Source organism: Adelges cooleyi, unplaced genomic scaffold, assembly GCF_023614345.1.
Source record: "Adelges cooleyi isolate 19-005CV unplaced genomic scaffold, UGA_ACOO_1.1 ACOO_flye_CR_arks_rails_tigmint_CR_PRNA_8, whole genome shotgun sequence".
NCBI lineage: Eukaryota > Metazoa > Arthropoda > Insecta > Hemiptera > Adelgidae > Adelges > Adelges cooleyi.
In genome coordinates this window covers 2,571,504-2,596,701 of record NW_026096513.1, presented here as the reverse complement: position 1 = coordinate 2,596,701, position 25,198 = coordinate 2,571,504, and the positions used below count along the sequence as shown (strand labels likewise).

The 25,198-nt window shown below is 29.7% G+C and overlaps 7 protein-coding genes across 56 annotated transcripts in view; 5 read left to right on the top strand and 2 right to left on the bottom strand.

The window, feature by feature from the left end:
- The window catches only part of LOC126845844 (obscurin), a 44,406-nt gene extending 43,264 nt beyond the window's left edge, over positions 1–1,142 (top strand). For all 50 annotated transcript variants that reach the window (XM_050584779.1, XM_050584813.1, XM_050584816.1 and 47 more), the window contains one exon: positions 818–1,142. In XM_050584779.1, the coding sequence (XP_050440736.1) occupies positions 818–955 (138 nt within the window). In that variant the 3' untranslated portion in view covers positions 956–1,142. The remainder of the gene's footprint in view (positions 1–817) is intronic.
- Positions 1,143–4,158: 3,016 nt separating this feature from the next.
- LOC126845856 (chromatin accessibility complex protein 1) lies at positions 4,159–6,530 on the top strand. The gene is made up of 4 exons (XM_050584845.1): positions 4,159–4,412; positions 4,583–4,749; positions 5,454–5,574; positions 6,260–6,530. The coding sequence occupies exons 1-4, from the start codon at positions 4,397–4,399 to the stop codon at positions 6,391–6,393; spliced, it is 438 nt and encodes a 145-aa protein (XP_050440802.1). The 5' UTR covers positions 4,159–4,396; the 3' UTR covers positions 6,394–6,530.
- A 577-nt stretch (positions 6,531–7,107) lies between these two features.
- Positions 7,108–9,600, top strand: LOC126845852 (prostasin-like). Its single transcript, XM_050584842.1, has 6 exons — positions 7,108–7,302; positions 7,659–7,774; positions 7,913–8,126; positions 8,746–8,907; positions 9,090–9,290; positions 9,346–9,600. The coding sequence occupies exons 1-6, from the start codon at positions 7,287–7,289 to the stop codon at positions 9,474–9,476; spliced, it is 840 nt and encodes a 279-aa protein (XP_050440799.1). The 5' UTR covers positions 7,108–7,286; the 3' UTR covers positions 9,477–9,600.
- Positions 9,601–9,897: 297 nt separating this feature from the next.
- LOC126845848 (phosphatidylserine synthase) lies at positions 9,898–12,204 on the bottom strand. Its single transcript, XM_050584835.1, has 2 exons — positions 12,002–12,204; positions 9,898–11,850 (listed from the first exon to the last, which is right to left on the bottom strand). The coding sequence occupies exons 1-2, from the start codon at positions 12,006–12,008 to the stop codon at positions 10,547–10,549; spliced, it is 1,311 nt and encodes a 436-aa protein (XP_050440792.1). The 5' UTR covers positions 12,009–12,204; the 3' UTR covers positions 9,898–10,546.
- Positions 12,205–12,396: 192 nt separating this feature from the next.
- On the top strand, positions 12,397–14,144 carry LOC126845853 (cytochrome c oxidase assembly factor 7 homolog). Its single transcript, XM_050584843.1, has 4 exons — positions 12,397–12,697; positions 12,770–12,939; positions 13,423–13,551; positions 13,706–14,144. Exons 1-4 carry the CDS (start codon positions 12,598–12,600, stop codon positions 14,006–14,008), a joined length of 702 nt encoding a protein of 233 aa, XP_050440800.1. The 5' UTR covers positions 12,397–12,597; the 3' UTR covers positions 14,009–14,144.
- Positions 14,145–15,130: 986 nt separating this feature from the next.
- Positions 15,131–17,691, bottom strand: LOC126845847 (transcription factor Dp-1-like). The gene is made up of 2 exons (XM_050584834.1): positions 17,375–17,691; positions 15,131–16,738 (listed from the first exon to the last, which is right to left on the bottom strand). The coding sequence occupies exon 2, from the start codon at positions 16,710–16,712 to the stop codon at positions 15,300–15,302; it is 1,413 nt and encodes a 470-aa protein (XP_050440791.1). The 5' UTR covers positions 16,713–16,738; positions 17,375–17,691; the 3' UTR covers positions 15,131–15,299.
- Positions 17,641–23,441, top strand: LOC126845846 (zinc finger protein 878-like). Its single transcript, XM_050584833.1, has 10 exons — positions 17,641–17,824; positions 19,591–19,922; positions 19,986–20,493; positions 20,583–20,737; positions 21,139–21,309; positions 21,394–21,816; positions 21,889–22,126; positions 22,210–22,506; positions 22,609–22,743; positions 22,825–23,441. Exons 2-10 carry the CDS (start codon positions 19,615–19,617, stop codon positions 23,131–23,133), a joined length of 2,544 nt encoding a protein of 847 aa, XP_050440790.1. The 5' UTR covers positions 17,641–17,824; positions 19,591–19,614; the 3' UTR covers positions 23,134–23,441.
- Positions 23,442–25,198: the final 1,757 nt, after the last annotated feature.

The window sequence follows — 25,198 nt, the reverse complement described above, 5'->3', positions numbered from 1 at the left end:
AATTTTCGGATTTATCCATGTTATCATTACTTAGATGACCTTTCGAGTCCATTGCACTCGTTTACATACAAGTACTTACCTATAATTGCTAATATGCAATAGGTCCGAAACGTCGGCTAACTAATGACAACTTGGAAGATCCGAAAATGATCAAATTAATTGTTCGATATATACAAATATAAAGTAAAACAAAACAGCATTTAAAAACCAGGACATGAAACCGGTTAAAACCTTACCGAAATCGGACAAATACATTTACGTTGTTGTTATTCATAATCAAAATTTAAATAAAATTAGAAAACTTGTAAAAATGGTTTTGTAAATTGAAATTGAAACCGGGAAAATAAAGAAACGATTTTTTTTTTAAATATTAATTTTCATGATCGAAATATTTTTTTTGTTTTTAAGCTATTCCGAAAACCACCTCCGAAATTACGGAACAAAATAACTATCATATTTTCTAAAAAAAATTACATAATAATTTGTTTTAAAAATTATATCTGTCCGCCTTAAAATCATCGTGACGTATCAACGGTTTTTTTCAAGACACCGCCTCTTTTTACAGTCTTTAAAATACAATCACATTTAAAGTAGTCAAATGCGAAAATGCTTATAGGCGAAAGGGTGAAATTATTAATCGTAGTAGTCTGATATACTAGCTACACGAACAAATCAGTTTTCAGACACAAAAAGTTGTAAAAAAACATCATTGTAAACCCAATACCTTTTTTTGTAGATTCGTATCGGAAATAAAACTTTATTCAGCTGTGGAATGTTTAAGTCGTTTATTAAAATAATGTTTATGTTTTATTTTTAGTTTTTCGCGAAGGAATATCACGAAAACCGAACCAAAGTAGCAACGTCATCGCAAAAATTACTTGATGCCTTAGGATCAAGACATACAGGACTCGGTCGCTCCAACAGTGTAGTTGACGAACTTTTGATATTTAAATGAACAATATTGTAAAACCGTCATTACATTATCAATTACATTTTAAACCAAACCATATCTTTAGGTGTTACACTCAGTTTGGAGTCTGTTTTATGTCTTCATTATATCATTACTTAATTATTTACATTACAATGTTACCACTGTAATTGTTTTTTTTTGATTTAATCAAATATATTATTGTTAACTATAATTTTATTTTTAAATGATGCCTAACCCTATTCACCAACAAAAATATTATTTTTAATTCGTAAGACAAATAAATTATTTTAACATAGATATGTTATTGGGCTGGGGATCAATCGGAAAGTCTGTGCGTCACGCTGAACGTCACCAAGTATATATATATATATATATATACATGGTGTCACGGAAAGTTCTACCGAGCTTCAAATGAGACATTTAGGATTTTCAACACATCCAAAAAAAAAAAATTTTAGATTTGAAATCAGGAGAAAAAATCTTGTTGAATTGATATGTAACATAATTTTTGGTATCTGGCCACACAAATCCACAGGGTGGCCACCGAGTGGCCACTGAGTGGCCGGCATGAGACTAAAACCACTATATGGCATGCGACACATAATTTAATATAAAATAATACTAAGAACACTACTGAATTGAGAATAAAATTCTAACCTAATATGATGTGTCACATTTCATAAATTGGTTTTGGTCATATGCCAGCCACTTAGTGGCCACTCGGTGGACGCATGTGTGGCCAGATACCAAAAAATCATGATACATTTCAATTCAACAAGATTATTTCTCCCGATTTTAAATTATTTTTTTCGTAAGACCATTTTTTAATGAGATACGAGTTCTATTTTAAATAATTTTAAAATTAAAAAAAATGAATATCATTGATTGTACCCATAGAGCATCCTAAATTTCTCATTTGAAGCTCAGTAGAACTTTCCGTGACACCCTGTATATATACGATTAGAGATAAGATATTATAGATAAAATATTAGAGTTTAAATATTAGAGATAAAAAAATAGAGATAATATATAAGAGATAAGATATTAGAGTACTAGATTAGAAATAAGAAATTAGAGTTAAGAGATGGTCCAGCTGGATGCTGGAGGTGAGGTAAGAGATTACCAGATAAAACATTCGACGTTAGAAAGTACCAAAAAGTACTAGGGGGTCCTATAGGTACTTGTATATTAAGCCATATCGATGTTCCTATGAACTTTTGTACAGCGAAGGTCATGCCCGCTTTTTTAATTTGGCTAAGCTAATAGGGCATTGAAACTAGCAAATACTAAAAAAAAAAAAAATACTCTTATGGACACTTATGACCGGGAGTAGGTTATGTGTTAGAGCCTAGTTCAGTCGTCGAGGTAGCAGCATTTTACTCCTACTTTGATTGGCTGACTTTTTTGGGAGGGGATCTGAACATTTTTTCTTCCGAGTTATCTTCTTCCTATCACCCACTTAACTTCTAAGTACATTTGATAATGATGTTTTATGCTTCATTCAGAAACTGGCCAATGAAAAATTTCATATGGATTCAGTATTTAATAAATTTAATAAATACTCATACCATAAATAATATTTATTATGCATATCATTCAATATAAAAACTAATGTTTATCGGCCTTTTTTTAATTTAAATTCTATGTACACAGTATATCATGCTCTTTTCCGCCCGTACATTATATTCTAATTTTCACTTTGTGTATTTTTTTCGATTAGGTAACGACAATATGTAGGCGATTACGGCCGTGTATTTAGGATCTGTAGAGTCATAGACTGAACCTGTAGTGCGGTCCTTACTGGTAGGTATATGGAACATCCCCTTCAAAAGGAGCTTCTAGGCCCTAAGGGCCCTCCCATGGAAATGTTATAAAAATTAAACTGCGAGAATCGCATTTAGAGCAATTTTTAACTAAACAAATTTAAAAGTACATTTAAAGTTTATTGTGAAATGTCTACATTTCACAATAAAGTATTTACAAGAAAATGGATTAATATAAAACTTAAAGTAATTGAAAATCATTAAAGTCGAGATTTTTGTCTATGGTTCTAATAATTTAAAAAAGACTGATGTATTTTTATTTTGGTGTCTCCCGTCTCGATTAATCGAAAACAAAATATAAGTTAATCATTACAGAGCGACGCAAAAATAACGCATGTTTTGCAGGCATAATTTTTGATTTAAAAAAAAAAATTACTCGAATATAATCTGTAATAAATCTAGTTTTGAATGGCACACAACATTTTTAATTACAAAAGATTATATCGGTGAAAATATTTTTGGAAAATTGTATTTTTTGGTTTAAAAGCGTAATTAATTTGGGGTTTTAAGGCATTTCGGTTTTGACCAATTATTCGGAGTTTTAAGAGGGCGCCCTACACACCCGTTATTTTTTTTAAAAAACCCGCCTTGCGCGAATTAATTTTACAAAGGCTGTAATCAAAAATAAGAAACCGAATTTTCACATAATATATACAAAAACATTGTTTGTGTTCTACCATCGTTCTTTTTTTAATATTTCAACCAGTTAATTAATAATTAATTAATTAAGAAGAAAGGACTCTTTTTACTTTTTTAAAAACGATATATCGTTGGTTGTATTAGTTATATCAAAAAAAAAAAAATACGGATGATGGAACACAGATAATTTTGTCATAAATCATGTATATATATATATATATATATATATATGAATTTCTTTCCTGAACTACATATGAAGCCTGAGAAAAATTAATCCGCGTAAAACTCAATTCAACAGAATTTCTTTTTTAAATCGCTGTCAAGGATGCTGCGATAGTCCGAAAAATAATTTAACTACTAAGAAAAGGGTCCTAACTACTGAACTCATAGTTACACATCACAGTTTAACCTTTAAGTTAAGATTTTGTAAAAAAAATTGCCTATACTTTACTCCTTAAAAATGGGCGGTGTGGCGTCCTCTTTATGCGATTTCCCACACCGCGGCAACCAATCGAAATTTTTAACTCAGTCTATTTCCAATTAAAAATGTCAAACAGATTTTGTTGTATTGTAGGTATTTTGTATTTTGATGTAGTAGGTATGTACGATAGAAATTAGAATAAGAAATTTACTGTAAATTGGAAATCGGGAACATGTGAATACAGCGCAATCTATTAACTTAAAATTAAACTATTAAAGATTCATTCGTCAGACGACCGTTACTATCAGTATCACAATTATCAGTGAAAACAAGAATTTTTGTATATTATTATTTTCGATACTCGATTATTTAATGCTGGAATCTGGATTTCGTGAGAGTCGAGAGATCAAGTCTTCACTCTTCAAGGCACTCGGTGGATTTATTATCCGACAAAAACAGTTTATTATTTAATAGATTTTCTAGACTATAAATCAATGTGCTTTAATGATTTATGAACATATCGCGGTTTAATATATAATATATTACATTACTTTGATCGCACAATTTAATACAATTTAAATTATGTCATCTTTAAATAGTAAGTTATTAACATTTAACCTACGATCAACAATGTATACACCACTGTCATGTCTTCAATGATTAATGTCAATTGTGTATAAAACATTCTAACAATATATCCACTATGTTCATTCAATACACTGAAAAACACTAAACACTATAATATACGTATTATGATCATCTTTTTAGCATCTGACGTTAATGCAGAACAAATGGATTCTAATAAAGACAAACCCAAAACACCTAAATCAAAAGACATGCATTTACCATTATCTAGAGTACGAACTATTATGAAAAGCACCCCTGACATTGAAAATATTGGATTACCGTCATTACATGTGGTTACCAAAGCGACTGTAAGTACTTAAAGAAGTTATCTTTATTTTTCCTTAAATTTGTATCCTCAATATAAATGAAATTTATGAAAATATTATATAGTGTGTATCTGAATTGAATGTCACTATATCACAATCCTGTCAGCATTTCAAAAATCGGTAGTTTTATAGGCTCCCGAATGTCCTTGTTCTTTTTTTTTAAAGATCTTAACTCTCAAATGTTTAATTCCTTAGGACTGTACATTTAACTCCCAGTATTATTGTGCTGTTATTTAAGAGTATTATACTCTATGCAATATATAAGAAATAATAATTTTTTAACCGTCTGGTTTGCATTGTTATTTTCAAAAAATTGGTTTAAAATCAAATTAATATTTCTCTATTTCTTACAATAAGCTCATTAAGAATTTACTTGTCACTTCTTTAAATTTTCATATTATATCACACAAACAGAAAAACAAGTATGAATAGGGGCGGACTCATATTGTTGATGATACTATATACTATAATATGTACTAAAGAGGCTAATAGAGTGTATGAATGAAAATGTTTTAAGTAATATACTGTATTGAACTTTATAAAAGATTTCTAAGTATAATATTATTATTTAGTTTTTGCTATTAATTAATTAATACCACTATTTACAAGATACATACAACTGCTAACATAGTATTAGTTCTAAAAAATATAACCTCAAATAATGGGACCTTTTAATTATATTTCAGGAGTTGTTTATTCAAAAATTGGCTTTAGATGCTCTTAAAGTTCAGAGATCTCAACGAAATTTAGAATACAATGATCTTGCAAGGGCAGTTGAAGACAATGAAAATATGTACTTCTTACGGGGTGAGTTTTAAAATTCATACTTAATAATAATATCAAGGATGCATTACTTATTCTGGTTGAAAATTGCATTTGTATATTATTCCTGAAAATATTACTTTTAATTAAAATAATTTAAAAAAAAATTTTATAAGTAAAATCAATTGATGTTTTTTTATACTGATATAGAATTTACATATTTTTTTGGATAAATTGAACCTTAGATTTTGACCAGAACTTGTTTACGCTGCTAAATATTTATGATGTGAAAGTATTAAAACTCTTTATGAACTTATAAATAAGTTTTTGTATACCTACTCAAATCAAGTGAAATAATTATATAAAATAAATATTGAACAAAACCATGATGATCCTACCCATTATTGCATATTCTAATAAAAACTTCAGTGTTTTGAATGTTGTTTCTAACAAACATTTTTCATAACCATAAACTTAAAAAAAAAAAAACTACTTATTTTTGTAAAAAATTGTTTATAGAATTTCTCAAAACAATTTATGTAAACATAAATTCTACATTTTGTAAGTTTGATTTTTGGACCATACTAAGAACTTAAGTTTTAATATTGAGCGGTTTGATGTAAATCTGGGTTTGTTCGGTTTGACATTTATACAGTTTTTATGTCATACTGAATATTAATTAACATAAATATCTTTAACATTATTATAACGTATGCTGTTTTTTTTTTAGAAGTATTACCAAAGAAAATTACCATGGCTGAATATTACAAGTTAATTAAAGAGTCATCAGAGGATGGCGATGACAACGACAATAGTTCACAAACATCTCATTCATCTTCTTCATCATCGTCATCAGAAAATTAAATAATTTTAAATTAGTTTATTTGTATTATCCGTATGAGCTTCATTGTTGCATTAATTATGTATGTATTTTTTATTTATTTCTTTTTTATCCATTCTATGTATACAATTTTGTACAAATATACAACACGCTAATCTTATTTTGTATCTAATTATTATTATTTATTGACTATTATTCACACTTTTTTCTCTAATCCGTTTTACGAAAATTATTTTTGAATTATTAATAACATAGTCTGCAATTAAGTCATTATCACATTTCATTTTTATTCCTTCACAACTTAACCAATATGTTTTCCAAATCCGTCGCCAGCTTATTGTAGTTTTGTCGCCAGATCTTTGCAAGTGCAATGACATTTTACGTTCGATGCTTTTTTTCAGATCCGAAACTTTTGCCTTTTTTTGCTGTACCTTTATACCAAACATACAATGTAATTATAATAGCTCAAAAATTATTGAGTTTTAGTAAACTTACGACAATTGGTACAACAATGCCATCAAACCGTTCCAGATAAACAGTTATTGCTTGTCCATGATGTACGGCTATTTGCAAAGCGACTTCGTCCAAAGTGACATTATTAGGTAAATCTCCTAACACACTGTCTTGATCTAGCACTTCATTCAGTATTTGACTTGTCAGATCTTTGAGTTTTTCATGACTAATATAATTAGTATTACCATTGCATAAATGTTGCAACACTAAATTGAGCTCGCTCGTGTGTTGTGAAGCTGAAAAGCATTTGGATAAAATTATAAAATGGAAATTAATTTAAGGTCAAATTTAAATGTAAATGTACTTGTAATTAGTCACTGATTATGAAAACAAATGAGTACAACAAATAAAATGCACAACATGTGGGCTGAAGTGAAAATTAGGACAATGGATTTCACAATTAATGATTATGCAGCTAGGTACTAAATGTAATTATATAAAAACACTAGTATGTACATTTTATCATCAGTTGTCAATATTTGTGTCACATAGTCAACAATAACTACATTTCTTGGATTTTTTTTTTTTTTTTTTTTGCATGAAAATACTTTATTATAATATTGTTAATATATATATATATATATATATTTTGTTTTGTTTTAATTGTATGGTTTAAATAGTTTTTCTATATGTTTGATTTAATTATATAGGGGACAAACATATTGAAATACTATTTGAAACAAAAAACAATTAAATATTTAACATAACAGTTATTAATAATTAAACAAGTGTATTGAATGTTGTGAAAATAAAGTGCTATTGTGTCTTTTTTTAGATTATGTAGAAGTATGTGGAACAAGGGCGGTAAATCACCATTTAAATTATCGCAGATGGCCACAGTCAAAAATCATTGGTGGGTATTCAACTCCTTACGGAGCGTACCCTTGGCAAGTATGTAACAATTACTTTACACTAAATAGTTAACACACATTATTTTTACAAATGTGTGTACATAAATATATATTTATTATACACCATGTATTATATTTTTTTCTTGGCATCATGATTTTAATTATGATTATTTTATAGGTAGAGTTACAAGCATATTTAGGAGGATGGGAACACCATTGCGGAGGAGCACTAGTATCTGAAACAATAGCTCTAACAGCGGCTCATTGTTTAAGAAATTTAAAAAAATCTCATTTGCGCATAATTGTCGGGAAACATAATTTAGCTAAAAATGATAAACACGAAAAAATCTACAGAATACAAAAGATTTTAGTCCATCCAAATTTCAGAAAAGGTAGGTATTTAGTACCTACATCCTACGCTATAAGGCCTGCCTTTAACTTATATTTACAAACCGTTAAAACAGTATCAAAAAATAAAAACTTAAATTAGACTAGAATAAATTAATCTTAATTGAAAGGGTTTTAACTGTGATGTATAATTATTAGTTCAGCAATTAGGACTGTTTTTTGGTAGTTAATTTATTTTTCGGACTATCAACAGCATCCTTGACAGCGATTTAAACAATTTTTTTTTTCATCTAAACATATCTACGCATATCCTCTATTATTAACTAAATAATAATTGTAGAATATTTATTTTTACATACTTAAATAATGAGAACTTTATTTAGGTCCTCTCATCCGTCGTCGGCTTTTTTTAAATATTATTATCCAACATTCACAATTTGTATTTTAATTCTGACATTTTTTTACTTTTTAAAAAATGCTTGCATTTAAGGTAAAATTTAAGTTTTCTAAAAAAATCGACTGAGAACCTAGTTAAAGTTTTTCTCTTATTAACAATATCAAAACTAAACTTGTTTTTTTTTACCTACACACTTTTTCATACAAACATTTTTATGATTAGACAAGACTTTTAATTACTGTGGTTTTAAATTACATTAACTATAGATGGACCACACAGCCACGACATAGCGATTTTGAAATTGTACTCGGCTAACAGGCAAGGAGTGAGATTTGACTCGTACATAAAACCAATATGTTTACCCGAACATTATACAAAATCAAATGAAGCCGACTGGTGCACAGTAACGGGCTGGGGTGCACAAAAACGTGAGTCGATACCTTCTTCTATTATAAAAGCGTAGTTACAATTTAATTTTCTGTCAAGATTTGGCAACAAGTTTAACTGGGTAATTGGCTTAAGCTCAACATTTGTACTATATTTTTCAAATAATATAACTGTTTTTCTAAAGAAAAACACCTCTTTGCTTAAATACTTTTTTTTTTTTTAGAGGATGACACTACTAGTTTGCCTAAAGTGTTACAAGCAGCATCTGTGCCATTACTTGATCTAGAAACATGCCGACACGAAGACATTTATGGAGGTCGACATCAGTTCATATTAGATAGCATGTTATGTGCTGGTAGCCTGGAAGGCGGAGTGGATGCTTGCGGAGGTGACTCAGGAGGACCACTGGCTTGTCAAGTTAATGGTGAGTAGAAAAATGACTTTCCATTAAAACCTCTAGAAATTATTTTTGTTTTTAGGGCGGTTTGTATTGACAGGCGTTGTATCTTGGGGTGATGGATGTGGCAAAAAAAATAGGCCGGGTGTCTATACGAGAGTATCTTATTATGTAGATTGGCTAAAAAAAGCTATGACAGAACTCGAAACTTAAACAGAAGGATTGGCTGTATATTTAACTTTGAAATATAAATATTTATACAATGTAAATTATGAACAATGTTTGAACAAAGTTGTGTAAAAAATGTCCATATGTAAAAATAAAACAGGCATAATTCTATATAACGGCATTTATATTTTTTTCTTTAATACGAAAACGAGGAAATCATCAATATCAGTTTTATGGTTTTTTAATTTATTTGTCAAAATTTAGCTCTGATGAGGAGCTGAAAGGTATTGGTTTTATAATAGTGGTTTTTAATTAATTGTTTTCTTGTGTTTGAACTACTTGTTTGCATAACATTTTACATAATACTTGAGTAGTTAAAAAACCACTGGATCGAATATAATATAAGTCTAAAAAAACATAATCATTTTCTTCCATAATCATTGTCAAAAAAATAAAAACAGATAACTTTAAATGAATTTTGTAGTTTAGTTTAATGTATTCGTAATAATGATTTAAATTTACAGAATAGTACATATTATATTATATTTAATAATAACCTAATTTGAACATGCGAGATACGCACAGTTTTGAGGTACTAATGTACCTGTATTATACTTATAAGATCATTATGTAAACAATACAATTATGTTTTAAATATTAAAGAAATAAAACAATAATTTTTGGTATTGACAATTAATGGTAATTTGTTTCAATTGTGTGGTCAACACAACAAATTTAATTATTTAATCATTTATAACTTATATCACAATAAAGATTCATAATGTATCCAACTCTGAAACATGTTTAAGAGAATATTATTATTTTAAATCATAATGAATACATTAAGGTGACTAGGTTTAAATAAAAGTCTTTTATCTATACATTATTAAATAACTAATAACAGTATACTGTATAATAATAATGTACACTAGTTCTAAAGGAATAATAATTCTAAGTCCCAAAAATAAATATTGCCTTAATAATTATTTTCAAGAAAGGATAGTCAAATAATTTATAGTTAAAGGTATTTTAATATGTTATTAAACATATTTGTGCACTATTTGGCTTCCACTAAGTAACTCTAGTAGGCAAACAATTTTTTACATGGTATATATTTAATCAGATTTGCTCTTGGTGGCTATATGTTGATCTTCGCAATTATTATCATCTATAGTTGCAGTCTGTACTGTTTCAGAATCCAATTTTTTTCCCGTCAGCCAATCTGCCTGCCAGAAACCCAATACACTTATAACGGAGAAAAATAACATGATCACAAACCATAGAGAAATGTTTATAATTTCAGTTTGTTGAAATAACTCTTTTCCATTTTTTATACACAATAATAGTTCAGTTATCATTATGACTGTATAGACCCAACATTGTGTCCCAAGTCTTTTGCAATTAGGATCAGTTACATATGTATAATATTGTCGTGTAGATGGAGCAACAACAATGCTTAAAAACAGAAGTCTGAAACCGACAATGGGATGTGAAGGTGGCATTTCAAATAAGTGCTTTAAGAAAAATGTATTCAGTTCAGAAACTTGCCACATTATAACCATTTGACAAACTGCAAAAATTCGCATATAAGATGAACTTGGATCAAGCCATCGTACAGGCGTCCAACTGGCTGGTGTGAATTGCAGTGCTGCTCGTTTGATTTTACCACCAGTTGAATCAATTTCTTTAATACCAGGCCAATTGTAATTTCTCATTTCTAACATTTTACATATTCTCATGCCAACCCATATGCCAATGCCATTGCAAAGTAGTACATCCAATACCCAGGCGTCCCACCAGCATTCTTTAAAATTAGGTAACAAATGAGAGAATGTCACTTCTGTTATTTCCCACATTATACTCATTGACCATAAGATTCCATAGTGTCTAACTAGGATTGCTTTGCAAACCCATCCAAAAAAATGAGCACCAGCAAAAACATCCAAGTGTGCCCAAAATTTCTCGACATTTATATCAGAACAGTTTACGCCATATTCCTTGTCCATATCAATTCGAAAGTCTTTTAAATTTGGGTCAAGCCATAATATCATTCCTTTGATTGTTTCATATTTTTGAAACAGTAAAAAAAGTAATGTTAGTGAGTAAAGTACACTTAATCCAAATACCATACGCCAGACTGCTGGATGTGGTCTTACAAAAGGTCCATTAGGAAATGCCAACAATGATACGATGAGCAAGAAAAATATCACACACCAAATACCTGCCCAAATATTATCATCTATAGAGTTATCATCCCGAATGAAACATATTACTAAAACAGCAGCAATAGATAATATTAAAAGAGTAATAGTATGAGGCTTGTAGAAAAATTCAAGAGTAATGTCTTCCACTTCACATTCATTGATCGTGTTGAACATGCAATCTTTCTTCTTCGCTACCATGGTGTGACCGGGAGTTTCTGGCAACAAAGGATAAAATAAACTTGGGGGGTAGCTGACAGAGCTAAGAAATTATTATTTGAACATTGGAGATTTCCATTATGAATTTAAAGTTTAATATTTTGTCTATTTACGAAAAAGTGTAATATGATAATCCAAATCAATACTCACCAGTCATTTTCAATAAATTTGATTTGAGAGTTAAATGTTATGACAAAGTTGGTTCATCCAAATTAAAGCACAATGAAATTTGAATAATTGAACCATAATCGAGATTCAAGAGTTAAAGAGCCCATCACGTGATGAAGCTAATTAGTGAGAAGTAGAGTCAAAAGTGGAGTGACTGTGGAGTGTGGTATGACTTATGATGATAATGTTTAGTTATAACTGATAAAGTATATTGGTGGTTTTAATGATAAAAACATTTAACTAATAATTTTTCTTTTTAGGTTAGGGCCAATCATGGTTATAACCGTGGTCGCTATAATCTACACATGATCAATTGATAAGGCTTCGTGCGCCAACTTGAATAGATAACAGCGGTAGTACTTTTTTTTTATAGTTATATCCTTTAAAAGTAACATAAAACCATTTTTTTTTTCAAATCCATTGATAAAACCATTGATTATAAAATTTTAAAAACTAATCAAATAATTATTTTTATTTTTTACACCTTCAGTTCGAAAAACTTCAGAAACTTTCGTTCTGTCAATTTTTAAATTGTATAAAACATTTTTACGATATAGGTATTTTTAGCTTATTTTAAAATGTCTTACAATTTTAAAAAAGAAGAAGATGTGAAAGAATATATAAAGAATATAGGAATTGAATACAGGTTTGGTTGCTTTAGTGAAAAGGATCCTCAAAGTACATTTATTTGTGAAATTACCAGCTATATATATTTTTTAACATAATTGTGATCTCTTTGTTATAAAATAGTATGTCAATTGCTTGGAGACTATCTAGAAGCTATCGAAAATAATCCAGACAAAGCCGCCAAAATTTATAAACAAAATTGTGATGAACGGCATTTTGGTCGTAGCTGTTATAAATATGCTTCATATTTGGAGAAAACAAATTTGAAAAATTTAAAACCAGTTCTGCCTGAAGTATATAATCAATAATCTAATATAATAATGTTATTAATAAAGTTATTTATAAGACTTGAAATAATGATAGCTATTATTTACTAAACTATAGTTCGAATAGTTGATATTTTGTTATAAAAGCAATTATGTAATTATGTAGTCCTGTAGAGTGAGAAAAAACATTTAACCTGAATCCTAATTCATTTGAGTTTTAATAATATTATTTAAATACAATTTCTGTTATTTAAATTACACTAAATCAAAACTTAGAATTGAAAATACTTTTATATAGTAACCAAGTTAAAATTGTTTGAATATTTAAAAATAAAATTAGGTATATTCTTTTATTTTCCATTAACACATTTTTTTTAAATCTAGTATTCAAGGCCTTCACATATCTGTTGTAAATACTATAATTGTAATTTTTTCTTTTTTACAAATATATTATATGAATGATTACTGTCCAGCAATTAATCCGAATTAATAAAAAAAATTGTATTTTAGATGATCAAATATCTAAAAAAAGGCTGTGATCATAATTGGTCAGATGGTTGTTTTGCCGCTGGTATGAAATTAAATTACCATAGCAACCTTATTCCAAATATAGAAGAAAGAACAAAGAGCATACTAGAGGTAAGTTGTTAGATTTATAGTTGAAAATACAGTGGTGAATAATTTTTTTGCTATTGTGATTTTTTCAACAGCCAATGTATATTTTAATATTTCACAATATTTAATTTTCTTTATCACACCAAAAAAGTCATAGCAAAAATGGTTATTGTTTTAGGGTCTTCAATATTTGGAAAAAGCATGCAATAACCGTCATGCGGAGGCATGTTATGTAGCCAGCACAATTCATTACAATGGTTATGACGAAATTGGCCTGAAGCCTAATAAAATCAAATTTTTAGAGTTTTCGGAAAAAGCTTGTGAACATAATGACATTAGAGCGTGTGTTAATGCATCGGTAGCCTATAAAAAAGGAGACGGGGTACCCGTTGATTTAGAACTAGCTCAAAAGTTTAAAGATAAAGCTCTAGATATTCAAAAACAAATATTAGAAGAAAAAGGTGTACAATTTAATAGTTAATCCAATGATGAATTATAGTATTTAGTTTTATTTAAAACTTTAGCTGTTAAGCAAGTCTTATTGTTTGTTAATATATTATACTATGTGAATACTTTGGAATACTTGAGCCTTGTAAATACACTTTTTCATCTTGTGAGACAGCTGTACTTAGTTTAATTCTTGCAGATACCCTAACAGAGGTAGTTTGTCCCCATATAAGTACAACCTTCAGGAGCACAATTTGTCTAAAATAAGTGGGGCATGCTTAAGTACATTATACAATATATTAAATTATTAAAATTATGATAAAAAATATTTTATGTATTTTGGTAAAATCTAAAGTTAAATATTATGGTCATATAAAAATAATTTTGATTAGTAAATTTATATAATTAGGATTGTGATTTTTTTTTAATTTATCAAACTTTATATAGATCAACCATTTTGATTAATTCCTCGAGTAAAAAAATCTATCAAAACTTCCCTTAATCCAAAACTAACCAAGTATAGTTGAAGTATGGTCAATTACCCAATTATATTATGATTGTCCATTACCTAGAATTGCATCCGAAATAGATTTGTAAATAATTAATACTAATCGACTTTTGGAGGCTTTACTTTTAGCAATTCAAATAACTGAAAAATCAATAACTTAATTGATAAGTATAATATATAAAAAATTATTTAGCTGATTTTTGGACTATAAACTAGGTACATAATTTCACAATAGATCGGAAAAAAATGCTATTGTACAGCTCTAGATATAATTACATATTATGCTTACAAATGATAGTCCAATCTTTTAACATCCTACAATTTGGCTAACTATGTTGCTAAAATAATGAGGCAAGTGGGTCGCTCAAACTATCTACTGATCCTGATAAGTTAACACGAGATGGACATTTTTAAGAGGGCGAGGAACTCGGCATAAATGGAAGTTTGATATTATAGTAATGATGATAACATCTTTGAGAATAGGATAACTTACAAATACTGTGGCAGTTCTCAAGAAGTATTACAACATTGGACTTTAACCTAAGAAAGAATTCTGGACCAAATAGATACTTATGGTTGAGAAGTATCATAAATAAGATATCTAGAATCATAGTCATACTTCTTTTTAATTTTATTTAACACTCTTTGTTATTTGTTTGAAGTAGAACTAAAACAAATTATTACAACTAATTAACATTTTGTTAAGTATTTACAAAGATGTACAAACTTAAACTATAAACATGAAAAATAGTTATCGAGAACTTTTGTACAATTGTTGTAACAATAACAATATAGGTAAAAATATTTTAAATGATATTCATAATCTTTTACTTCTTCTTCTACTGATAATGTTAGGTCGTAAAGAAGACTGTTCAATTTCAGCCGATTTCATCTTTTCATCAAACTCTTTACAAATATCATTAAACATCTCTCCATTTTTGGTCGCCATCATAACTATATGTTTTTCAAAGGCCTGAGGTACTAATTTTTTTAAAGTATTTAAATCGTCATCGTTTACTTGACCTTGATCTAATCCTAAAGTAAATCCCATTGACTTTAATAACTCTGTGTCGTCAACTACACTGAACTTGTCATTAAAACTCAACTCGTACTGTTTCTGATCTTCTGAGATTTCTACTTCTACATTCGTATCTTCATTTGAGCTTATCGCCATAAAAGGGAGATTAACGTATGTATTACTTGGAGGTGGCCCAAATTCGTTTTCCATATTTTGGTTTCGTTGAACTAATCGTTTGATAGCAACTTCTTGCATGATTATTTCTTGCAATGCTAAAAGTTTTCTTTTTACACTATTAAGACGGTTTTCTTTTTCTTGAACAAGATAAACACTATTTTGTAAAGATCCACTCGGTAAGCCTTTCCAGGTTATATCTTTTTTGTTCTTTGTTATAATGTCCAAAGCCATTAATACATTTAAGGCATCATACACACGACGTCTTATGTTTTTTTGATCATATAAAAATGTTGGACTGTCAGTGTTACCTACACATTCAGCTACTAATTCATCAGCTACTTCTTTATAAGTTGTGACCATTTTTGTTTTTACTTTATCACACACTCTTTTGGAAAAATGTCTTAAGCCTTTGTTGGCTTTAATAGGTCTAACTTTAAATGGACTTTTATCATTAGAATATGTAGAGCGGAAATCACTTTGAGTCAATTGCATAGGAAGGTAAGAAATCTTAGTAGACTCCAAAAGTTTTTTTGTAGTTTTAGTCACACGACCTTCTAACAGATCATTCAAAATATCTGTTCGTACTACAACATCTGACGAGTTAATATCATTATGGAATTTAGTTTTCATGGGATCTCCAGTTTCTTTAGTATCTTCCATGAATTCCAAATCACTATCACTCGTCTGATTTAAGTCATCACCACACACTACTATTACTTCAGGATCTTCTTTGTACTCATTATGGACTTCTAAATAATCATCACTAAAATCCGACATAATTTCATTTTTAACTTCTGATGAACTATCGTCAAAGAAATCTGGTGATACTGTGATGATTTCTGTATTATTTTCTTTGGATTCAGCCATTCGTACAATTTTCCTTATTGGTTTCTGTTGTTTTTTTTCAAGAAGATCTTTTAGAGCAGGTGTAGTGCCATAACCCCCATTTACAACTATACGATTACCAGTTGGCAAATGAATCACTTGAGAATTTCCACAAGGATCTTTGACCATGAAGTTTACAGTGCCAGACATAATTCTAAGTTTATTTTGTGTGAAATCTGAAAAATTACATACATTATCTAATTAGTTAATGAAAAATAAACTCATTATCAAAATGTGAATCTCAAAATATGTAATTTCTAGATATAAAAGTTTAAACAATTTCAATTTCAAAAAAAAAATTAGTTTAAATATTTATACATAGTCATATCAGAAAAGAACAAATATATTTAGCTTGGTAATTATTTGTAATATTCTACTCCAAATATAATGAAAATACACTTGTCAATGGATCAAACAATTATTGTTGTGAAAGTTCAAACTTAATAAGCTATCTTGGAAGTTTATTGATACCCAGTTAACAGTGTTTTTTTAGTGTCTAGTAATTAATGCCCAAAATGATAAACTGTACAAAATAATGATGGAATTTTGAAAAGTTTTTCATCAGTGTACACACGAAGAATTTCTGACAAAGCCTTTGTCAGTTATAGCCTGCGTCGAAGCACAAAATCACCAACTGACCAGGCAAACGATTGGGCGGGTATAGGGTTGTAAAGTTTTGTCGCTAGACCACCTAAATGGGCACTTATCGCGACATACTATCGTCGAGGCACGGCCGCTGAATTTGAAAGACACCCGATTGAAATAGTACACTGTATTGGAATGCATGTGATCGAGCGCCGATGTGGACGTACCTGGATGTGTGATGGCGACAAAACGGTACGGCCAAGTGCTTGAAAAAAGACTGCATGCATCCGACAGAGGTATTGCACTATTTCGGGTATTGTTGTCGGCAAATATCTACGCGGAAGTCTAAATCCAGGCAGTGAATTTTACGAACGTGCAAACAAATTTCCTCGCATTTCATGGAACAGTGAAAACACCGTTATCACGGTATTGTGTTATCACAACGGCGGTGCTGTTGTTGTGGCCCCGCGCTCCGCCCAACCCGGGAGCGCACAAACGCACAATAACGGCGACGGCGGCAAACGGATCGCCGCCAGCCAGCAACCGCATAAAACCGAACCTAAAATGGCCGACCGCCTGTAGTATTGTTCGGTATTAATGTCGTTAGGTTTGCCGTGAAAGTTGGACGATTTTATTTTACTTCCTGTGTTTACATCGCCGTCGCGACCACGATAGAGGTGAGTACACATTTTTGTCGGCAACACGTTATCGTAGACCGCTTGCATTTTGGTTGGTATGGGGTCATACGGCGGCCAACACTGGGACGACAATGCTGTAGGGAATATTTTTTCATATTGGCAACTTTGGTTTGAAGAATACAGGTTGTCCATTTTTCGGTGGTCTCCGGTGGTTTTGGCCGTCCGTAGCTGTAGCTTTCCGCCGACTTCTTTGTCGCAACCGGTTGACCGTTTCGGTTTCATCCGGAAGATTTTCTACGCCGAAGCTGTAAACCGAGCCCGTTGCATTTATCTATGCAAACGCCATAAGAATATCGTGGGGACTTCTGACTATTGTCGGTTCACGATAGAATGTTGTATAGCAACTTGTTGTCTAACTATAATTTATTGTTAGATTTATAATATCCGATTCCTGCTAACATAACTGAATGTTCGAATTTATTATAACAATATCCTTTATCGAGAAGTTCCCTCGATATTATTTCATTAAAAAAACAACTAACCAAGTAAATGTTGTTTCCTTCATGTTTTCAAGTACAAGCAACAAGGTTTTATTTTAAATTAAACCAAAACAATATTTCAGATTTTTTTAACCAAGTTTTTTTATTTATTTCGCGAAGGCTTAATCAAATATAATACTTTTTTCCTTAAAATGCCTGTTTGGTATTGTTTTAATTGTTTGTTATTACATGTAATTCATGGATAGTAAACCGTGCGTGTGATGTATATGAAAGAGGAAGGGGTTAATAACGTCCTTAGTTTTGGCACAATCTCATTTGGATGGAGTGTAAACAAAACGTATTGATGTGTGTTTCGATAGTCATCAATGCCAATTCCGAATTTAAAAAGGAGTCATTAGCATTTTTACATTTACTATAATTCAAATAAATTTATTTTGCAATTTTCCATACATTTGTTGGTTTTATTTAATAAAGAACATTAGCAGCTTAGCTTCCTATGATGAAATAATTGCTTTATATATATATTTCTTAGACACTCCTTGAAAATTTGTATTTTTAACGAAATAATGTAATAAAGAATATATTATATAAAATTGTTACTCCTACCTATATTTTTCAAATTTAAATTCTCTTACTTTATTTCCCTTTTAAACTTTACTCTTCAATTCATATCTCCAATTATATCGTTAACAAATTATAACACAATCCTGCTTTGTTAAGTAATGAATTAAATAATAATAAATTATACTTTTCACTATCAGAAACCTCTTGGATTGAATTCTTTTTAATCAAAGTTGAAGTCTAGAACATGATTTGCTGTTTAGTGCCTACTTTTATGTATAGAATATAATTATTATGCCTGGGAGTTTATAAAGGCTGGAGTGATTTTCAGCTTATATTGTTTGCCATCTGGTATTTAGATATGATAATTACTAAGGGCCAAGTAAGAAATGTGGTTAGGTAACATTCTTAATTCTAAACTAAAATTTTGTCTATGCACACTACTCAAATCACTGTTTCAAATGACATATGATACAGTCCCTGGTCCAGTGGCTAATTCAATGGCAACATCAAAATTTAAAAAAAATAGCATTTGTTTACCTACTCTCCAGTCCAGTCCCATTCATACTTTCACGTAGTATTACAAATTACAATGCTACTTATTTTTAACTATATCTAAATAACCATGACAAGATAAGTCCTAACAAGATTTATAATTATTTTGTAGTTAACAAATTGATATCTATTATTTAAAAATATAATTTATTCCAAATAATTTAAGAAATGTGTTTTATTTTTAAATAGTTAAACTAACTATTTGAAGTTGAAATGGCTGCCGATCCAGACCAAGAAAGGTCATCAACTGCTACGTCCAATACATGTTTGATTTGTGATGGCAGTACTGGAGTATCAGCTCGAAATGCTATTTCGATATTTCAACACCGGGTAACGTCATCAGACCGTACTGTTGTTAAAGTGATAGATGGCGTTTTAGGAATAACTCTATCTTCTGAAGATGTCCACTCCATTGTTGTGTGTCGTCGGTGTTTTAAATCTCTAAATGAAGTGGATGATCTTGAAGATAGATTAGCAGATATCAAGTTGGAGCTAACTACACAGTATCAGCGTACTCTCAAGTAATGTATTTGAATAATATATTTGAGTTTATTTAATCTTTTAACTCGTATTTCTTGTTTTAGGAGTAAATCAGAAGGTATGGATGTCCATACAATTGAAACTATTGATGTTGAACAAGAAGCAGATACTCCTAAACCAGTTAAGAAACGTGGGAGACGTCCTAAAATAAAAGAAGAGCCCGTGGATACATCAGTAGCAAATGCTGAATCCGTTCAAGAAGACATTATAAATACAAATTTGGAGAAACAAAAAACTTCATCAGTAGAGAATTTAATCGAAATGTTAGAAGACGATGATAAAGACAATGAAGAATCTGTAACCAATGGCATTGAAGAAAATCATTCTGAAAAATTGATTCCACCTAGCGATATTAAACAAGAAGCAGTTCATCCAGAATTAGAAAATCTTGAAGATGAAGAATTAGATGACAGTACATTGCTAGATGAAGATGATTCAGATTATGAAGAAAGTGGAGAAGGGAAAAATAGTGGAACAAGTAGCCCCAAAAAACCAAAAGTATCTAAAAATGCTATGAAAAAAAAAGCTCCAGAAATTCTTATACCACAAATGGTATGATCTGATAAAATAATTTTTCATTTAATAAATTGTAAAATTACATAAATTATACTTATTGAGTTGTTTTTTTTTTTGTATTTTAGTTGGTTCATCATGACGGTGAAGTTTACACATGCTTGTTGTGTAGCGTAGAAAATAAATTCACATCAGATGCTAGAGGCATTGTTCTTCACGCTAAAAATGTGCATCAAATAAAACTTTTTATTTGTGATATTTGTGGACAAGAATTTTTAAAAAGGTATAACAAAATTAAGAAATGTAATAAACCTAAAATAGTTTCCTTTTTGGCTGTTAATATAAAATATCTGAGAAGTTTTATTCACAGAATCTGTTGCCACTTTTGTGCAAAACATGGTTCATCAGAATACATAAAAAATTTAATGTTATTTTTTCTTATTGTATTATTGCCTTTGCTTCTAACAGTTTAGCTTTAGTTTTTTATTTGTATAATAAGTAAATAAAATGCTACTTCCTTGTTATTGAACTACCTAAATGTAAATAATTAATGTTCAACAATAGAATCATAAATTATTAAATAATATGTATATGTATACAACTTTTTTCCTCTATTAGTTACAAAATAAAATTGTTCTTAATTTAGATGTCATAATTAAATTATTTAACTGATTTTATTTGCAGACCAGAATTGATGACACATTTAGAAAATCATGCCAATAGCGAGGACGGCAATTTCGTTTGTGATATTTGCAGCAGAGTTTTTAACAATGTACGCATGTTTAGGGTGCACAAAAAAATGCATATGCCACAATCTAAAAATCATACGTGTGAAACATGTGGACGGCAATTTGCGTAAGTATTAAATAACATTTATGTTGGATAAAAGTGTAGAATTGGAGAATTATATGTCATATATATGTATATATTTTTTAATAGATCACGGAACACATTAGAAGAACACAATAATACACACACTGGTGTCCGTCCATACCGTTGTGAAATATGCGGCAAAGACTTTACTTCAAAATATACATTTAAAGCACATGAAAAAGTGCACACAAATCGTGAACGTAATTTTACTTGCATCAACTGCGGTAAAGCCTTTCTTACTGAACAGAATCTCATCCATCATGAGAGAACGCATTCCGGGCTTAAAAACTATGTGTGTCAAAAATGCGGTAAAGCTTTTGGTACTGCTCGTAACTTAGAAGTTCACTATGTTGTGCACACCGGTTATAAGCCATTTATATGTCGGATGTGTGGTAAAGCTTTTGCTAGAAAGGCTGAGATCAGAGATCACGAACGTATACACACTGGAGAAAAACCGTACCAGTGTGAGTTTTGTGGTGCTACGTTCAGGTACAATCTTTTGACACTATATTAATTAATTTAAACAACTAACTTAAACTTTTGGTTGTTTTATGCATTTAGCCAACGAAGCAACTTGCAATCTCATAAACGTGCTACTCACTATGACGACAAACGTTATAAATGCACCGATTGTGGCAAGGGATTCAAGAGACGTCGTTTATTAGACTATCATATGAAAGCTGCACATACGGGTGAACGACCTTTTAAGTGTGAAGTTTGTCAAGCATCATTCATTTATCCCGAACATTTTAAAAAGCACGCTCGTATTCACACTGGTGAAAAACCATATTTATGCGAAGTATATAATTTTTATTTTAATAAAAAAATTTTTTTTTTAAATTGTAGGTCTGGATTTATTTTTATTTATTCATTTTGTACTAGGTCTGTGGGAAAGCTTTTAATAGCAGAGATAACAGAAACGCTCATCGTTTTGTACATAGCGACAAAAAACCATATGAATGTTTAGTGTGTGGTGCCGGGTTTATGAGAAAACCGTTGCTATATAACCACATGACTCAGGCCGGTCATTTGAATGATACCATTGTTGTAAATCAGCCTCGATTAGCATCTAGTCCAGTGACAATACAAGAAATTCAAGAAGATATCCAAATAGCTGGCACAGATTCTGAATTGGAAATGGCAATGGTCGTAGACGCAGACGGGAACCAAACAGCATTGGTAAACATCACATTTTATTCTAAATATTATATATTTGACTGTAATAATTTACCAATTTACAAAATATGTATAACTGTGTTAAAATAAATGTTTTTATTTTAGCGTGATATGACTGAGGAAGAAAGAAAAATGTTTGCGGGAGGATTGAAAGAACACATGTTACTACCCAACAAACAAGAAGATTTGAGCAACGACTTAAATACTGTCGAACAAATACTAGTTGACAACAAATACCAAGTAATAAACTTTTATTATATTAGATAAAAATATATAGCTTGTTCATACATTTTCTGTTATTGTTTTAACTATTTTTTTCAGATTCAGTATACAACCACTGATCAACATGGAGACGTACACACTATGTTAAACATGGATCACAACGACGATACTGAAGTTGTGGATGTTAGCCATATGGAAACGGTAACAGTCAGTGTTGGTGGCCAAGAACACCGACAATTAATAGTACCAGCTACTCGTCACATTACACTGAATGAGAGTGATGCAGCTGCATTTGAACACGCCACCATTAACGGTGAAAATGTACAAATTGTACAGATACAAATACAAGATGAGGACGGAGAAGATCAAAAACATTGGTTTAACATCATTCAACCGCAACAAGGATAATTTATAAAATACAATTGCATCCTTTTTTATTTGATTTGTGCATAAGACTATTTATGAGTATTTTTACTTTTAACTTAAGCTTGACCTTGACATAGTACTATATTGTTTAAGTTTATATAAGAATCTTGTACTTTTTTAAAGTAAAAAATCATGAATTAAATAACATCATTTATATTTATACACTTTTATTTTGTCTATATTAAACATTTTATATATTTTAAATCTTACAAGATATTTTCTCCCTCATTTTGTAAAAAGCTTATAGTATACAATCGGATAGGTGTCCTTGACTTAATTTTTATTTAAATTAGAAAGACTTGTAATCTACTAAGAAACTAATATTTTTAATAAATGTAATGTGTAATATTTTAATTTAATTTAAATTGCCTAAAAAAAAATCATTATTTTTGTATTTCATGTGTATTTTTATTGGATGTAAATATTATTATTAATCTATAATGCTAATTGTATCAATACTGATCAATTTATTTTTTCAAAGACGTTAAGAACTATTAATGAAGTTAAAAGTATTTTTAAAAGTTCCCTTAATAAATAAAATTATCTGCATTTGATATTCGTGATGTATTATGTTTTAAATTGAGCGTCATATGAACGAAAAAAAATGTTAATAATTTAGATATTAATTTTACTAAGATTTTGTAAGTCAATAAAAAAAAAATGTTCTGTAGTTTTATTTTATTAATAAAAGTATTTATGCATTATGCTAAATAGCATGTTCGAATTATTTTTATATTAATAAGGTGAAATCCGTCTGCCCGGGTGTGTGTTAGTAAATGTTGTTGCCGTATTCGTGTTAGGGGAGAAAATATATTATTTAAAAACTGTGCGTGCCATTATACATATATCTCTTTTTTTTGTTCTGGATTTTTTATATTCCCTAACCATAGTTGAACTTGAAAATACACTCTATAAGAATGCTAAGTAATTGCTTCATCAGTAGGAGGAAGTGACGCCAAATTATTTTATTTTTTGTACCGCATTTTATGAAAGTATTATATCTATGTTTGTTTATAGATATGTCGTTCTGTGGTGCTCCATATATAGATAGATAGAAAACTTTTAATTCCATATTTTGCTATTTCATTGTGCGAAGAAAAGGGATTATTGTACACGGAAATAATAGTACTTAATTCTTTTTAATTTCCTAATAATCTAATACATTTTTTTTCCTTTCTGAAACAGAGGAGATGTTAAATCATAGCCAGTTAGTGCGTGATAAAACAATATTTTATCGTTTTATTGTTAGTTAGTAAAAATTTAGTACTAATCATTTTTTTTTCTATTTTGCCAGAACTGGATTCAATATGTACCATAATAACAGAACAATTTATGTTATCAAATTTATTATCGTTACGCATTTGGCTAGCTTTCAATAAACTCGCTAGGCCTTTTTCTTTGACCTCAACGAAATTGCCTTCAGTTGAGTTGCATATAAAATATTTTATTACAGACATATAAAAAAAAAAAATTAAATAATGAACCAACAGTCACCTAATAATCACATCCTAGTGGTCACATTACGCGTACAAGAGACAGTGTAATACTAAAGGTAGTAGTACAATGATTATAGCACGATATCATAAGTATTAGAGCTTTTATACATCGTTTATCAGCTAAAAATGTACAGAAATATTGTTCTTAACTAAGGAAATAAAATAGGGACTATCCGTCCCTCTAAACTATACTTCTCAAACTGCATTAAAAAAAATGTAAAACCACATTTCTATATCCTAATAATTATAGAAATAATATGATTTAAGATTAAAAACATAATTTATTTTTGTTCACCAATTAAGGCGTTGCTTCGTCTGCACCAGTGTAATGTCAAAAAAAGTAACAATGACATGTCATATTATTTAAAAATATTTCCAAACCATTTTCATTAATATTTAATTAATTAAGTCTTGCATCTTTCATTTGATCAAGTTTATTTTGATTAAGATTATTTTTATAATAAATAATTGTTTGAATAAAACGCATGTGCATACTGGACGAGCTACTATATACACCCTTTTATCAACTACAATTACTCTGTCAATTAATT

What these genes read in the sequence shown, in the direction of transcription:
- LOC126845853 (XM_050584843.1), top strand. Translation starts at nt 12,598, where the DNA reads ATGTCTTACAATTTTAAAAAAGAAGAAGATGTGAAAGAATATATAAAG. An exon ending in TAGTGAAAAGGATCCTCAAA is followed by an intron (nt 12,698 to 12,769) that starts GTACATTTATTT and finishes GTTATAAAATAG; the next exon opens with TATGTCAATTGCTTGGAGAC. An exon ending in TAAAACCAGTTCTGCCTGAA is followed by an intron (nt 12,940 to 13,422) that starts GTATATAATCAA and finishes ATTGTATTTTAG; the next exon opens with ATGATCAAATATCTAAAAAA.
- LOC126845856 (XM_050584845.1), top strand. An exon ending in ATGTGGTTACCAAAGCGACT is followed by an intron (nt 4,750 to 5,453) that starts GTAAGTACTTAA and finishes ATTATATTTCAG; the next exon opens with GAGTTGTTTATTCAAAAATT. An exon ending in AAATATGTACTTCTTACGGG is followed by an intron (nt 5,575 to 6,259) that starts GTGAGTTTTAAA and finishes TTTTTTTTTTAG; the next exon opens with AAGTATTACCAAAGAAAATT.
- LOC126845847 (XM_050584834.1), bottom strand. Translation starts at nt 16,712, where the DNA reads ATGTCTGGCACTGTAAACTTCATGGTCAAAGATCCTTGTGGAAATTCT.
- LOC126845846 (XM_050584833.1), top strand. Translation starts at nt 19,615, where the DNA reads ATGGCTGCCGATCCAGACCAAGAAAGGTCATCAACTGCTACGTCCAAT. An exon ending in AAAAACCATATTTATGCGAA is followed by an intron (nt 22,127 to 22,209) that starts GTATATAATTTT and finishes ATTTTGTACTAG; the next exon opens with GTCTGTGGGAAAGCTTTTAA. An exon ending in TAGTTGACAACAAATACCAA is followed by an intron (nt 22,744 to 22,824) that starts GTAATAAACTTT and finishes TATTTTTTTCAG; the next exon opens with ATTCAGTATACAACCACTGA.
- LOC126845852 (XM_050584842.1), top strand. An exon ending in ACGGAGCGTACCCTTGGCAA is followed by an intron (nt 7,775 to 7,912) that starts GTATGTAACAAT and finishes ATTATTTTATAG; the next exon opens with GTAGAGTTACAAGCATATTT. An exon ending in CCATCCAAATTTCAGAAAAG is followed by an intron (nt 8,127 to 8,745) that starts GTAGGTATTTAG and finishes CATTAACTATAG; the next exon opens with ATGGACCACACAGCCACGAC.